The sequence below is a fragment of the Eleginops maclovinus genome, chromosome 12 (genome assembly GCF_036324505.1).
Source record: "Eleginops maclovinus isolate JMC-PN-2008 ecotype Puerto Natales chromosome 12, JC_Emac_rtc_rv5, whole genome shotgun sequence".
Classification (NCBI taxonomy): domain Eukaryota; kingdom Metazoa; phylum Chordata; class Actinopteri; order Perciformes; family Eleginopidae; genus Eleginops; species Eleginops maclovinus.
The window spans coordinates 14858089-14873121 of NC_086360.1; the positions used below are offsets into that span (position 1 = coordinate 14858089).

The window sequence follows — 15033 nt, forward strand, 5'->3', positions numbered from 1 at the left end:
GAAAGTGTGAGTTGTTATGGAGAAGCAGAGCAAAATGAGGAATGCTTTCTCAATACTGCTCGCTGGGTTAGACGAAGTTAGATGTGACAGGAATGCCAAAACATAAATAGACTTTCTGTATGTTTCAATCAAACCAAACCAGAAGTTGTTTGCTTATTTCTTTGAACTTCAGGATTTTTCCACATGCGTACCAACCCTTTACAGTGTGTAGAGCTTGGTTATGAGAGAGAGAGAGAGAGAGAGAGAGAGAGAGAGAGAGAGAGAGAGAGAGAGAGAGAGAGACAGAGAGAGAGAGAGAGATTTTTTTTGATTTTTCAAACCACTTTTATTCACAAATAAATTAAACACACCACATTAGAACAAAAAACAATTCAAAACAACTTCAACTCAGGAATTGATTGGAAACCAGCTCATCATTCTCCACTGAAACCAAAGCATTTTTAAACCACCACATGTTTTGAAAACCACCCACATTTTCAGTCAGATGAAAATAACTGAAATCAGTTTTTACCCTCGCTCTCACCATGCATTTAAAGATCAGCACAGCATCACAGGCCATCGAGTCCCCAACTTTATTTCTCCTGCTGAGGTAGATGGCCATTTTGGCCTGGCCCAACAAAAAATTCAGGAGCTGACATTTCACCTTTTGTCTCTGGGTGTACCTGTAACCAAGGTTTCAAGGTTTCAAGGTTTCAAGGTTTTATTTGTCATATGCACAGCAGATACAACGTATATGTTGGCAATGAAAATCTTATGTCGCGTGCTCCTCCAACAACTCCACATACATGGTGCAAATAAGATAAATAAAATAGTGCAAAAAGAGAGAAGAATATTTACAATATCAACAATAAAGATTTGAGGATGTGAAATATATACATATGTGGAATACATTGAGAGTATTTAAACACTTTACACTGTTGAATGAGGAGGTATGGACAGATGCATATATTATGTATAGCAGATGTATATGGCAGATATGTATAATATATAGATATGTGTACTATAAACAGATATGTATGGCAGATGTGTATAATATATATATATATATATGTATGTGTGTACTATAAAAAGATGTGAGTAGACATTCACACAGCTCAGGAGTTCAGCATTCTTATAGCCTGTGGTATAAAACTGTCTCTGAGTCTGGTGGTCTTGGTCCGGATGCTGCGGTACCGTCTGCCAGACGGCAGCAGACAGAACAGACTGTTGCTGGGGTGATTGGGGTCCTTTAATATCCTACCGGCCTTCTTCCTACACCGCTGGGTGTAGAGGTCCTCCATGGATGGCAGCTCCGTCCTGGTGATGTGCTGAGCAGTTTTCACCACCCTCTGTAGAGTCTTACGGTTGAGGGCGGTGCAACTGCCATACCAGGCGGTGATGCAGCCAGTCAGGATACTCTCGATGGTGCACCTATAGAAGTTGCAGAGTATCCTGGAGTCCATGTTGAACTTCCGCAGCCTGCGGAGGAAGAAGAGCCGCTGTCGAGCCGTCTTGGATATGACCCTGGTGTGATGTGTCCATGTCAGGTCCTCACTGATGTTTACCCCGAGGAACCTGAAGCTGCTGACTCTCTCCACAGGAGTCCCGTCGATGGTGATGGGTGTGTGTGCCTCTCTCTGCCTCTTCCTGTAGTCCACAATCAGCTCCTTTGTTTTGCTGACGTTGAGATGGAGGTTGTTGTCCTGGCACCAAGATGTCAGGGCTCTGACCTCCTCCCTGTACGCCGTCTCGTCGCCGTCTGTGATCAGGCCGATGACGGTCGTGTCGTCAGCAAACTTGATGATGGTGTTGGAGCTGTGTGTGGCCACGCAGTCGTGTGTGAACAGGGAGTAGAGGAGAGGGCTGAGCACACAACCCTGAGGGGCTCCGGTGTTGAGGGTCAAGGTGGAGGATGTGATGTTCCCCATCCGCACTGCCTGGGATCTGCCCGTTAGGAAGCTCATGATCCAGTCACAGAGGGCGCTGTTGAGCCCAAGGTCCCTGAGCTTAATGATGAGCTTGGAGGGCACAATGGTGTTGAATGCTGAACTGTAGTCAATGAACAGCATTCTCACATAAGTGTTCCTCTGGTCCAGGTGAGAGAGGGCAGTGTGGAGGGTGAGGGAGATGACATCATCCGTGGACCTGTTTGCTCTGTAGGCAAACTGCATGGGGTCCAGTGAGTCAGGGAGGGAGGAGGTGATAAAAGTTTTGACTAACCGCTCAAAGCACTTCATGATGATGGAGGTGAGTGCAACTGGGCGGTAGTCATTGAGGCAGATGGGTTTTGTCTTTTTGGGGACAGGGACAATGATGGACTCTTTAAAACATGTGGGGACTACAGACTGGAGCAGTGACCTATTGAAAATGTCTGTGAACACATCTGCCAGCTGAACTACACACACCTTGAGAGCACGGCCAGGGATGCCATCAGGTCCAGGAGCCCTGTGTGCGTTGATCCTTTTCAGAGATCTACACACATCTGCACTGGTTAAAACCAGTGAGCAGGGATCCTGGGCCTTTTGTGCCTCCACAGCCGGGGGCTTCTCAAAGCGTGCATAAAATGTGTTCAGTTCATCTGGGAGAGATGCAGACACTTCCTCAGCACCACTCGTTGTCCTTTTGTAGTCTGTTATTGTTTTTAGTCCAGACCACATATTTCTGGCGTTGGAGCCCTTGTAGTTCGACTCCACCTTGTCCCTGTATTGTCTTTTCGCACTGCTAATAGCTCTCCGGAGTGCATACCTGGAATTCCTGTACTCATCCAAATCACCGCCGCTGTGCGCGATGGCCCGTGCTTTAAGTTTAGCTCGGACCTCGCCGTTTATCCAGGGCTTCTCATTTGGGAATGTCCGTACAGTAATCCGCGGCACGACGTCATCGATGCATTTGCCGATGTAGCAAATGACCGCGTCAGTGTGTGTGTTTATATCGTCCTCCTCAAACACACACCACTCCGTGATGCCAAAGCAGTGGCGGAGAGCAGAGTCAGACTGCTCGGACCAACGCTGCACTGTCCTTGTCACAGGTCGGTCCCTCTTCAGTCTCTGTCGGTAAACGGGGAGCAGAAGAAGAGATATGTGGTCTGACTTGCCGAAGGGGGGGCGGGGGAGGGCTTTATATCCATGCCGGAAAGGAGTGTAAACATGGTCCAGTGTATTTCCACCGCGCGTGGGGCAGCTGACGTGCTGATAGTATTTCGGCAGGACTTTCTTCATGTTGGCTCTGTTAAAATCCCCGGCCACAATAAATGCGGCCTCTGGCCGAGAAGTCTCTGTCCTGTCGATAATCCCATACAGCTCCTCCAGCGCTGTGTTGTTGTCAGCGTGCGGCGGAACATACACTGCTGTTAGAACAACAGATGTGAACTCCCTCGGCAGATAAAAAGGCCGGCATCCGATCATGATATGCTCTAGGCTGGGAAAACAGTCCGAAGAAATGATCTCCACATCTGAGCACCAGTTGTTGTTAATCATGAAGCACACACCTCCTCCCTTGCTCTTCCCTGAGTTTATTGTCCGGTCCTGGCGATGAATGGAGAATCCGTGTGGAGCAATGGCGGCGTCCGGTATCGTGTGGTCGAGCCAAGTCTCCGTGAAAACCAAAACATTACAGGTCTTAATGTCCCGTTGAAATGCCACCCTGCTACGGAGTTCGTCCAGCTTATTGTCCAGGGATTGGACATTTGCCAGAAGTAAACTCGGTAGAGGAGGCCTGTTTTCACGTTTCCTCAGCCTGACCAGGACCCCGGCCCGGGAACCTCGTGGTCTCTTCCTCCTGCGCTCCACAGGTAGAGCTCCAGCAGGTAAACACGTAGACTCTCCATTGTTTGCAGGTCATCGTGGATTATTGCTGTCCACCAGCGACCTGATGTGTAAAAGTTGTTCTCTATCATATTGGATGATAGGGCTCGCTTGGGCGGTTTGCATGTTGCAAAAAAAGTTAAAAACAACCAACAAAGTAAAACAATAAAAACACTAAGATGTGGAGTTGTTGAGGCGCTCGAGACACGGCAGCCATCCTCGGCGCCATCTTGCTCGATCACACTTGGGGGGAAAAAACCTCACCAAACAAAACAAACATCTGGGTCAGTAACTGAAAGAGACAAAGGAGTCGATCACATCCTGAGAAACAGTGGAAGATGGTTTCCCTTTGGTCACAGAACGGACAGGTGTCAGAAACAGCTGGGTTGATCACTGAAACAAAGGCATTGACAGCAACCGCGCCTTGCAGAATCCTCCACTGTAGATCCCCCAGCCTCTTTGTCAGCGGGGGCTTGTAAAGCGCTCTCCACTCAGGCCTCTGAGTCTCAGTCAGGGCCAGGTGGGCTCTCCACCGGGTGTCCACTCGGCCCTGCAGTCTGCTCTGGTTTAACACTTTGGTCATTAAATAATACATCCTTTTGTTGGACATGGTGCTAAACTTAAAATCAGTGACATTATTTAACCTTAACAGAAAACTATCACAGGTGACATCAGGAACACAAAGTATCTCTGGAAAAGAGTCATTTTCGTTTGGTTCAGTAAGTCCGTTACAGAAAGCAACAGCCAGTGCCAGTTCTGGGTCGCTGAGCTGCTGTTTCCAAACACTCAGCAGGAGGCCGGTCACTCGGACTGACCTGATGCCCAAACGTGCCGCCAGGCCCGCAGCATTGTCCAGACGAGGGCCACACACCTCCAGCACATGTCCCAGTGTGAGGATCTTCTCTTCACAGAGTCTCTGCTGTAGAGAAGGCCCTATTCCACACAGAAAACGAGTCCCGTGGACCACCAGCTCTTTGAGGAGCCAGAATAAAGAGGCACAGTTCTCCGTTCTCTCTTTCCGGAAAAGCCCCCACACCTTGAAAAGTCCCTTGTAGAAGCATGAGAGGTTGTCCAAGTGTACTCCTTTAATGTCCATTAGGAACAGCGACTCAGCCAGGCCCAGCCCTCCACAGCGCTCCAGTACAGCTTGAGCCATGGGTCTCCATACCAGGTCAGCAGGTCCAGTCAGGAACCTCTTGACGAAACGGAGCCTGAACGCAGCCCCTCTGCTTGCCAGGTGAACCAGTCCATGTCCCCCTTCTTCCTTTGGCAGGAAAAGGACGCTCTGCGGGACCCAATGCATGCGGTCCCAGACGAAATCCACCATTAGCGCCTGCACCCTGGACAGCAGGTTTACAGGCGGGTCTGAACATGCCAACCGGTGAGCCAGCATGGAGGACACAAGGTTATTCAAAATCAAAATACGCCCCTTAAAAGAAAGTTTTGGAAGGATCCACTTTCACTTCTTTAATCGGCCTTCCACCTTTTCCACGAGCCTGTCCCAGTTTTGTAAACAAAAGGTCTCATCACCGAGATAAACACCCAGGTACTTCAACCCTCCCCTCTTCCAAACAAGGCCCCCAGGTAAAACTAGACCATGAAAGTGGCCTGCCCCTACTGCTAAGGCCTCACTCTTCCCCCAGTTTACCCTAGCAGAAGACAACTTGCTAAACACACCTACAGTATCTGTTAAAGCATTGATATCCTGTTGAGTTTTTACAATCACCATTACATCGTCCGCATACGCAGACAATTTAAGAACATGATCACAGCCAGGAAAAGAAAAACCATGTAGTTTGGACCTTAGGTTGTGTAGGAGAGGCTCTATGGCCAGGGAGTACAGCATCCCAGACAAAGAGCAGCCCTGTCTGACTCCTCTCTCGGCTTTAAAAGGCGCACATAATCTACCGTTAATCTTCAGTACACTCTCAATGTCCCTGTACAAGACCTGGATCTTGGCTATCAGACCAGAGCTGAACCCAAAAGCCTCCAGCGTCTGCCACAAGTACTGGAGCTCAACTCGGTCAAAAGCCTTTTCTTGGTCCAGAGAAATCAGACCAAGCTTACAGCCCAATGAACTGGAGAGGTCCAAAACATGTCGAATCAGAGTAACGTTGTCAGTTATCAACCTGCTGGGTACACAGTATGTCTGGTCTACATGAATGACATGCTCCATCACTTTCCTCAGCCTCGTCGCCAACACTTTGGAGAGCAGTTTATAGTCGGTACAGAGAAGGGATACAGGACGCCAGTTCCCAAGCTCCTGCAGGTCTCTTTCTTGGGGAGGAGAGTGAGCACCGCCCTCTTGCAGCTCAGAGGCAACCTCCCCTTACTGAGACTGTCCCTGAGGACATCCAGCAGGTCATCACCCATGACAGGCCAGAAAACCTTATAGAAGTCTGCAGGCCAGTCTATGCCAGGAGCCTTCCCACTCTGCATGCTCTGCAGGGCCTCCTGCAGCTCCTGGGCAGAGAGCTCAGCTTCCAGGTCTGCGCTGTCCCCCTCAGGGACCTTAGGAAGGCCTTCAAAGAAGGACAGCGCCGCCTCTGGTTCTGCCTGGTAATCTGACCTGTAGAGCTCTTTATAAAACCTGACAGCACACAGCTGAATGTCGGCCGACTCCTGAAGCAGCTGCCCAGTGTCTGACCGCAGGGAGTGCATCAGCCTCCTCTGACCGTTCCTGCGCTCGAGACCGAAGAAAAAGTGAGAGGGAGCATCCATTTTCACGATGTTCTGAAACCGGGATCTGACCAGAGCACCCTGAGCAGAAAACCCCAGCAGGTCGGACAGAGCTGCATTTCTACTTTTGAAAACCTCAACATGTTCTCGCTCTCCTGTGGAGTCTGCCAATCCCTGCAGCTCCACCACTTCCCTCTCCAGAGCCCTCAGAGATCTAGCCATGTCCTTGGTGACATTGAGAGTGTACTGCAGGCAAAGCTGTCTGATTTGGACTTTCCCCACATCCCACCACTGCTGAAGACTACTGTACTCACTCTTACAATTACGGTAGTTTTGCCCAAAAAATTTGAAGACTGTTTTAAAATGATTATCAGCCAACAGAGAAAACATTGAAGTGCCAATACGCACTATTGCACTTCACATAATTAATAAAAACTGAAACCTGAACAAGGGAATGGTCAGAGAACCCAACAGGACTGATGGAGCAGCTCCTGCTTGTATTCATGTGGTGGTTAAAACAGTACACTCGGTCCAGTCTGGCTAGAGACAACAGATTGTCCCTACAGTGCACCCAGGTGTACTGCCGCTGGCCCGGGTAAAGATGCCTCCAAATGTCACCCAGCTCGAAAGACTCTGTGATCCTCATTAAAGCACTCCTAGAGGCAGCATGCGGTTCCCAGTGGTTCCTGTCCAGCACAGGGTTTTCTGTGCAGTTAAAGTCACCCCCCAGGAACAGATACTCCTCACTACTGCAGGTGCTAAGGGCATGCTTCAACTGCTCAAAAAATAAAAGCCTTTCAGAGCCCACACTGGGAGCATAAATATTAATGAAACATATTTTAACCTTCTCGAAAACAGCATTTAATTTCAACAAGTGACCTGGAATGACGTCCTCAACAGTGCAGGAAAAGGGTGTGAAACCTCTGGCAAAGAGAATAGCAACCCCTCCACTATTGCTGCATTTGTGGCTGAAGAAGCCCTCCCCACTCCATGCCCTCCTCCAGTCACTCTCATTGTCAGCAGTGCTGTGAGTCTCCTGGAGAAACGTCACATTTAGACTCCGGAGAAGCGGCAGCCGGACCCGCCGCCGGAGCAGCGGCAGCCGGACCCGCCGCCGAGGCAGCGGCAGGCGGACCCGCCGCCGGAGCAGCGGCAGCCGGACCCGCCGCCGGAGCAGCGGCAGCCGGACCCGGGCCCGCCGCCAGAGCAGCGGCAGCCGGACCGCCACCCGCTCCCCCAGGGCACGCGCGGATCAGATGTCCCTGAGCTCCACATCCAAAACATCTCAGCGTATCAGACGTGACATGAACAGTGTAGGCGAAATCGTCAATACGAAAACTAAGCACCAAGTTGAGTTCCCCCTCATCCTTCGTTAGGATCATAAGCACCTGTCTCCTGAAAGAAACCACGTGCTTAAGGTGCGGTGACTTGCAGCCGAGGGGGATCATTTTTATTGGAGACACAAGCTGCCCGTGCCGAGCCAACTCTCTCTCCAACAACTCGTTCCGCAGAAACGGGGGTACATTTGATATTACCACTTTTTTCGCGGGAGTGGCAAGGGGTAGCACGGGTAGCAGCGTCCCTTTAACCTCTATCCCGCTCTCCACCAGCTGATTAGCTTTCTCAGTGCTGTCTAAGAAAATAACCACAGCACTGTTCATCCGTGAGGCAGATTTCACCCTGCCATATCCCACCACAGCACCCACAGCCAAACTACACTCCTCTACCGAAACACCACCAGGTGGAGAGAGCTTGACGGCGTGCTGGCGAGTCAGCTTCTCCAACCCGGAGCTGCTGCCACGAGATGCCATGCCGCGCCGAGAGGCTGCGGTTGCAGCCGCCTGGCAAACAAATCACCAGTGCCACCAAACAAACCCACCAAAATTCGGTGACGTGATGCACAAAGTTATACACAATCACCCAGTGAAAGAAACAAATGTTTAAAAGGGTTTGAAAAGTTACGAAACCGATAATCACCACTCTCCGCTATACTCACCGATCCACTCACGATCCACTCAGAGAGAGAGAGAGAGAGAGAGAGAGAGAGAGAGAGAGAGAGAGAGAGAGAGAGAGAGAGAGAGAGATAATTCACTGACCTTTACCTTTTACACCTTAATGCATTCTAATAGGATCCCAGCATGGTGCCTTTCACATCAGCACCCCCCCCCCCCCCACACACACACAGTTGTTTAGGCAATCAAGGGTTTCATATTCTGAAACCACATGACCCTGGGAGGTGGTATAACATTTCCTATCTAGCTTAAAACTCAACATATCATAAACTCAATATATGGCATGTAAATGTTTGATTTGCTTTTGAAAGTTGGAATGCCCAGTTTGGGAGTGAGTTGAGATGGGCGGCCACCTCACAAATGTATTATCTTGATATTGTTTTGCTTACCCCCACAATTCAATTTTAAGTTATGTGACTCAAACCTGTCCTTTTTCAGAGGTGGCCCGCACCATGCAAAAGAATGACCGGTCCGGGGACGACAGCCAACAGGACAGAGTGAGTGAACACAGCTTCTCTTTGACTTATTATTTTCCACCTTTACATCCTTTTATCTTTCATCTTTACATTCACACTCTGCACCTTGTTGGCAAAACTGTTATGTGTGCTATGGTGATATGGTTAGTAAAGCCAAACTTGATGCATTTAGCAAATGTGAGATTCAAGTTTGAAACATGCTTGTGAATATGACTTATCTCCCTCTGCAGCTCGTTAGACAGAAGTTAAACTGAGAAGTAAGGAAGTATTTTTAAGATACTATTTAGCTTTAAAAAACAAAATGCTAAAAACAAGTATTTACACCACATTTAAGTTGAAATATACAAAAACCTTAAAAACTAATACTATTACAATTACTCATTGATTTTGGGAACAACATGCCTACATTTTTAAAGACATTCTGCATCAATCTGCTGCTTTTTTGCGAATTAAATTACGCTGCTATCTGTATAAAGAATCTTGTCCTCCTTGAACTTTTTTCAATTGTTAACACATTGATTGTACAGATATGTATGGTGATGATAAAGCATAAAGAGTCATATCCATGCTAATCATTGTAAACAACACTCTTCTAAAGGGGTCATACTGTAGCAATGTAACATCAGGTAGATTACCATTAACTATATAAATGGATAGGTTGAATTTGTTGCCAAAAAGTACACAACTGAACCTATCCGTTATATTTAAAAACATTTTTTTTTAATATTTCGGGTGAGATTGAAGCTGAAATCAATTTTGTCTCCAGCACGCAATGTACACACACACACACACACACACACACACACACACACACACACACACACACACACACACACACACACACACACACACACACACACACACACACACACACACACACACACACATACACACACACACACACACACACACACACACACCCTTGTTGAGGATACATGGCAACCAATCATTTGGATGATATTTTTTTTATACAGTCAACTGTACAATTTTTTTTCTTTTTTTCTTGGGATTATTTTCACACCGGTTCAAACTGGTATTTTCTTTTCATTGCATATCTCCTACATGACCCTCCCCCCATAGCAGCTACACATCAACATCAAAGCAACCTGTCTGTGCTCTCACACGATGTTGTCGGGGTTGTGTGCAAGCTGTCTATCAACCACCACTATCCATCTGGATTAGATAGGCAGGTTCCTGGAAATTCTCACAAACAACTAGAGATATCAGAGCTGCTGTGTTGAACTAGAGCTGGAGCTCGGATAGAGCAGCATCACACACTGTCAGACTGATCCCCCCCATGTCTCAATAACATATCAAATCAGAGTCCTTGTTTCTTAACCTTGATTTGAAGTTCAAACATACAACCTTTATGCAAGTGTTTTAAATTGGCTGACATTAAGTATGAAATACATTGAGTATGCAGATGGAGCATTTCCACATTTTCTTGGCATGAATGGAATCCATATTATCATCAGTTCTACAGTTTAAATGTACCACTGCCTCAAGACTCAACTTTATTGGGATATAAATGCACTACACCTGTGTTGTATTGAACAGTCTATATTGAACAGTGCTCTGCTGTAAACTGTAAGTTCAGAGAGTCTAAATAAGTGCTAATGAACGCTGGTTATCTTCTGTTGGGAAATGCTGAAGCCAGAGGTCACCGTTAAAAAAACCTCCAAAAATTGCCTGGAAGATAAACTGCTCACACTGATGCATAACATTATATTAAATGAAAAAGCCTGTAGTCACATTGGCACAATATTAAACGGTGGTGCATCAATGTTTAAAAAAAAAAAGACCTTTAAAATGAAATAAACCCACGACTAATGGAACAAAGCTGATTGATGATTCACATTTTGTGTCAGTGAGAAGGCAATGTTTTTTTTTTAATTACACAACTGCACATTACCTAAAACATGTCCCGGGGAACTCGTATTTAATTTGTTATGTTTTCTCTCTTCATGTGTAGTGGGAAGCTGGAGAGTGGGACTTGTGAGCAAGCAGTATGAGTTTTGGTATGATGTGAAATAATTAATGTCCGATGTGGCTTTTTTTAATGCATTCGTCAAATAAAAGACAGTGACCAGAGCAGGGCACGAGGGCAGAGAAAAGACAGGACTTGCAAGGGACATGGTTGGGACATTAAGAGAGGGCAGCTAATTAGAGAGAAGAGAAGAGGTTAAGGGGGGCGAGGTTAAGAAGAGAAGTCATGAAAAACAAACTGAGAGCAGCGGAGAAGCTCTCTCATCATCCTGAGGGGCATATCGAGGTAGAGCAGGGACACAGTCTGCACTGATGAATATGTTTCGCTAGGCTCTCTGGGGCTGTCCAATCAGGCAGCGCCATTGATGAATAGTCATGAGTCACCTTATCAGCATCACCATGGTTACGCAGATGTGTCTGTGGCCCTGTGAATGTGATGAGGGAATAGAAGTGGGCAAAGCGCCATTCAGTCTCCTTCCCGCGCACATCTTGATGGCCAATTAGAGCCCAGCAGGAGAGCATCCAGGCCGTGTGCTGGGGCCTCTCTGGCTTTGAGGATAGGGAGAGGAGCCTTTGAATGAGGGGACAAACGGTGGGATATGGTGCCGATGGTGGTTAAGGTTTTATTGAATAGGAAGAGAGCAAAGTGGGAGGAGGAGCTGGATTAAGAATGTGCTTGATGATTTAAAATCAAATGAATCGCCAGTAAAGCCAGTGGACGCTCGGCACACACAGGTGAAGGCTGGCCGGATGAGGAGAGGGGAAGTGGATGACAAGATATTAAATGAAAAGAACAGGCAAATTAGATTGGACAGGATCAGAGGAGGGGAACGTTATTAGAGAAGCGGAAAAGTGACAGAAGGATGAGTAGGACATGAGACAGCTGTAGGAGATCAAATAAAGAAAATGGACAAAGGATAGGGACTTGGACAACACATAACGATTTATATAATTCACTAACCTCTCACACAGACACATTTTGAAAGTACAGTTTTGTGATGATCATTCCACAAAAGCCCCTTCTCTAGCTGTTTACACTTATTGGAAAGCCCTTCAGGAATTGAAGGGAGCCATCAAAGAAAGGTACCACTTGTTTTGTACAGTATTGTAAGGATGTCTTTTTAAACATATCAGGGAGGAAAGGGCTCCTTAACTTTCCTGAATCCATCCTTGACTCATTTTTTTACTTAAATGAACATTTGACTGGGTCATACAAATCAACTGTCATTTCCAGCATAAACTTGATAAGAGCAGTGTTCCCGGCACTGAATTGACAAGCCCAGTGCAAACAATGTCACTTGTTTTGTTGCCACTGCTTAACTGCCTGCTTATTTATGTATGAGACAGTGGAGCTATCTACTGCATATTCCAAACATGTGATAAGATTAGAAGGCAGCTCCATACAATGAGGACACACTCAGGCACTCAGGGAAATTATATGCCTGCCAAAACTCGACGGTGCAAATTATTTATTTATCTGGTCCACTTGTCAAGGTCTGTCTGCCTGTTCTGTTGTCTGTAGGGAGGCTGCACTCAAAGGCCAATCCACGCACATAGCTAGGTAGACAGGCTCAATATTTATTTCTCTTGCTACAACTTTTGCAAAGAAACATTACCACCCGCTCACCATTCTCATTTCACAGCCTGTTGACTACGTTTAAAGTGTGATTAATCTTGCATTAGGTGTTTGGCAGCGTGCTCAGTGGATGTGGGCCTAATGCATGAAGTGTGGTGTGTGAACTCTGCCTGGGAAGGTCGATATGGAGGATTCATGGAGAGACAAATCTGCCATCCTGTTCCTGTCCCAGTTTGATTTATTCATGGATGACACGTGTTATATTTCCATCTCGCTTCGCTATTACAGATCAATCCGCACAGTGATATTTTATTATGTTAAGGAGCGTGTTTTTTGCGGGAAGAAAGAAAACAATACAAGTAGACTTCACTTATTTCCTTACAGCACGGTGACCCCGAACCTTTGCACAGATGTGGGAAAATGTGAATAATGGTGGTGCTAATAACTTAAGTTTATTAGCCAGTATTATCCCACATTTCTTTCTGAATCTGCTTCAAAACGTTCCCCCTTCCTGTGATTTAGGGCGCCTCCAGGGTATTTCATCACAATGTGTTGCAAAGACCAGTGCATCACAGAGTTGTGTCAGAAGCCGAGGACGAGTCTCGATCCCTGCCAGACATTTCTTCTCGCCTCAGGATACGCAACGGGGGGGCCCTTTGAAACAAATAGATTCATCTCCCTCACCACGAATATGTCACTTCAGTGCACCATTGTTACTTCCTTATTGGCTGTCCTGTTAGTTTTAATCTTTTCTTATGTGTCATTTTTGGCACTTGCTTTCCCCTGCTGAGATAAACTAGAAACAAGCGGCTATGTGTTACTATAGTGTGCTCTGTATTTGGTAGCCTTAACTAACTCACATATTCTGCTATCATGCAGTGACAAAGGAGGTTTTGCCACCTTTTGAGGAACATATGATTTTTTTTCCAAGGCAGGATATATAGAAATGAACATGTTAATAATTGAAATGCCTGAGGGGTGAGGCCAAAATGGATGGAAATGTAAAACAGCATTATTGAGATAGAAATTGGGTGGAGAAATCTCATGGCTTAATGTATGCCATGAATGTCTAAGAATAGAAAGTCAATTTGCATATAACACATGCAGCAGACACCTACAGTAGCAGATGGATGTGTTTGATATCCCACACAATGCAAAGTAAATAACACAAGAAGGTTTGAATTCAGAATCTACTGCCACATGTTGGGAAGTTGCATGCACACTGTGTTTCTCACAGTAAATGTGTGATGAAACTAAGGTTTTCTGATCACTGATGGAGAAAAAAGACCTTCAGAGAATCTCTCAGGGTCTGGACCACTGACTACCACTTTCAGTAAAAACCTCATTGTCTATAGTGCAAAGTAAAAAATATCTCGAAATCACCACGCGGCATTTTTGCTAGAACAGAAATAGAAGTATTATGTTACTACTAGGATTTAAATATAAATACACCTGTAAACTTGACAGGCGGTAAAGTCCATTTTGCAAGGTTATTTCTGTGGAATTATTCATAATGTGGATCCAAGGCAAAAAGAGGGGTGAAGCCAAACAATATGCCCAACAAACCACCCCTCTTTCCTTCAACCCGTGATGACTCTGCTGTGAAGCTGTGAGCACTAAGAGATGAACTGAGTTAATTTTTATCACCCCATAGGTAACTGTGTTTTATATCTAGGTAAACAATTAGATCAAGCAGTAAAAACACACACCCTGGTTGTAAATAGCAGTGGCTCTCAGCATGGAGCGATAGATCAACCTCTGTCGTTGAGGCAACCCTTTCACGAAGACAGCATGTGCCAAGCAAACCTATAATTACACGGTAGCTTGAGTCGTGGATATAACATTTGCCTCAATCATTATGTTGCATATAGTATGTGTTTCCTTGACAGACATGGCCATTCAGGCTGAGGAGAAATGGTTGTAGATTAAACCTTCTTTCTCCTTTTGTTTGTAGTATGTAGAATGGAGTATGGGCTTCTAGACAGCAGAGAGCTGCCTGTGTACCATCTGATAAATGGAAGGACTAAATAGTTTTTTCAACCAGGTGATTTATTGCTCCTCCTCCAATAGCAATCTTTATCCTTTTCATCTCCTCTCTTTCGCTCTTCCTTTTCTTTGCCTGTGTTAACTTTTATCCCAGTCACTTCTTACGTTGCCTCTGGCTTTACCCGGAATCCATTTAAGATTCATTCTCAGATAAAAATCAATCATAGCACAGAGATGAATAATGGCACTGACAATGAAGGGTTGCACATACTGTATTGAGTATAACGCAGGTTGTCCCCTGGCTTGATGGGATGATGGTGCATTTTTTTAATAAAACACTTGAAGCATTTCATTATCAAAGGTTTTTTGTTGAGTGGCTTACGACAAATCCACCATTCTCAGTTTAATTCTGAAGTGATGGAGTTTCAGCTGATCGGTGTGAATACACCTGTTATTTGGAACATCTTAACATGGATCTTGATTTAGTGTCCCTATTTTTGGAATGTAAAATCTTTTAACAAACTGAAATGGTAATG

At 45.9% G+C, this 15033-nt stretch overlaps 1 protein-coding gene across 1 annotated transcript in view; it reads left to right on the forward strand.

Annotated features, from left to right (window-relative positions):
• Positions 1-15033, forward strand: part of pde4d (phosphodiesterase 4D, cAMP-specific) — a 153316-nt gene that overhangs the window by 17030 nt on the left and 121253 nt on the right. Inside the window, exon 2 of the mRNA XM_063896944.1 lies at positions 8912-8970. Coding sequence (XP_063753014.1) covers positions 8926-8970 — 45 coding nt within the window. The 5' untranslated portion in view covers positions 8912-8925. The remainder of the gene's footprint in view (positions 1-8911; positions 8971-15033) is intronic.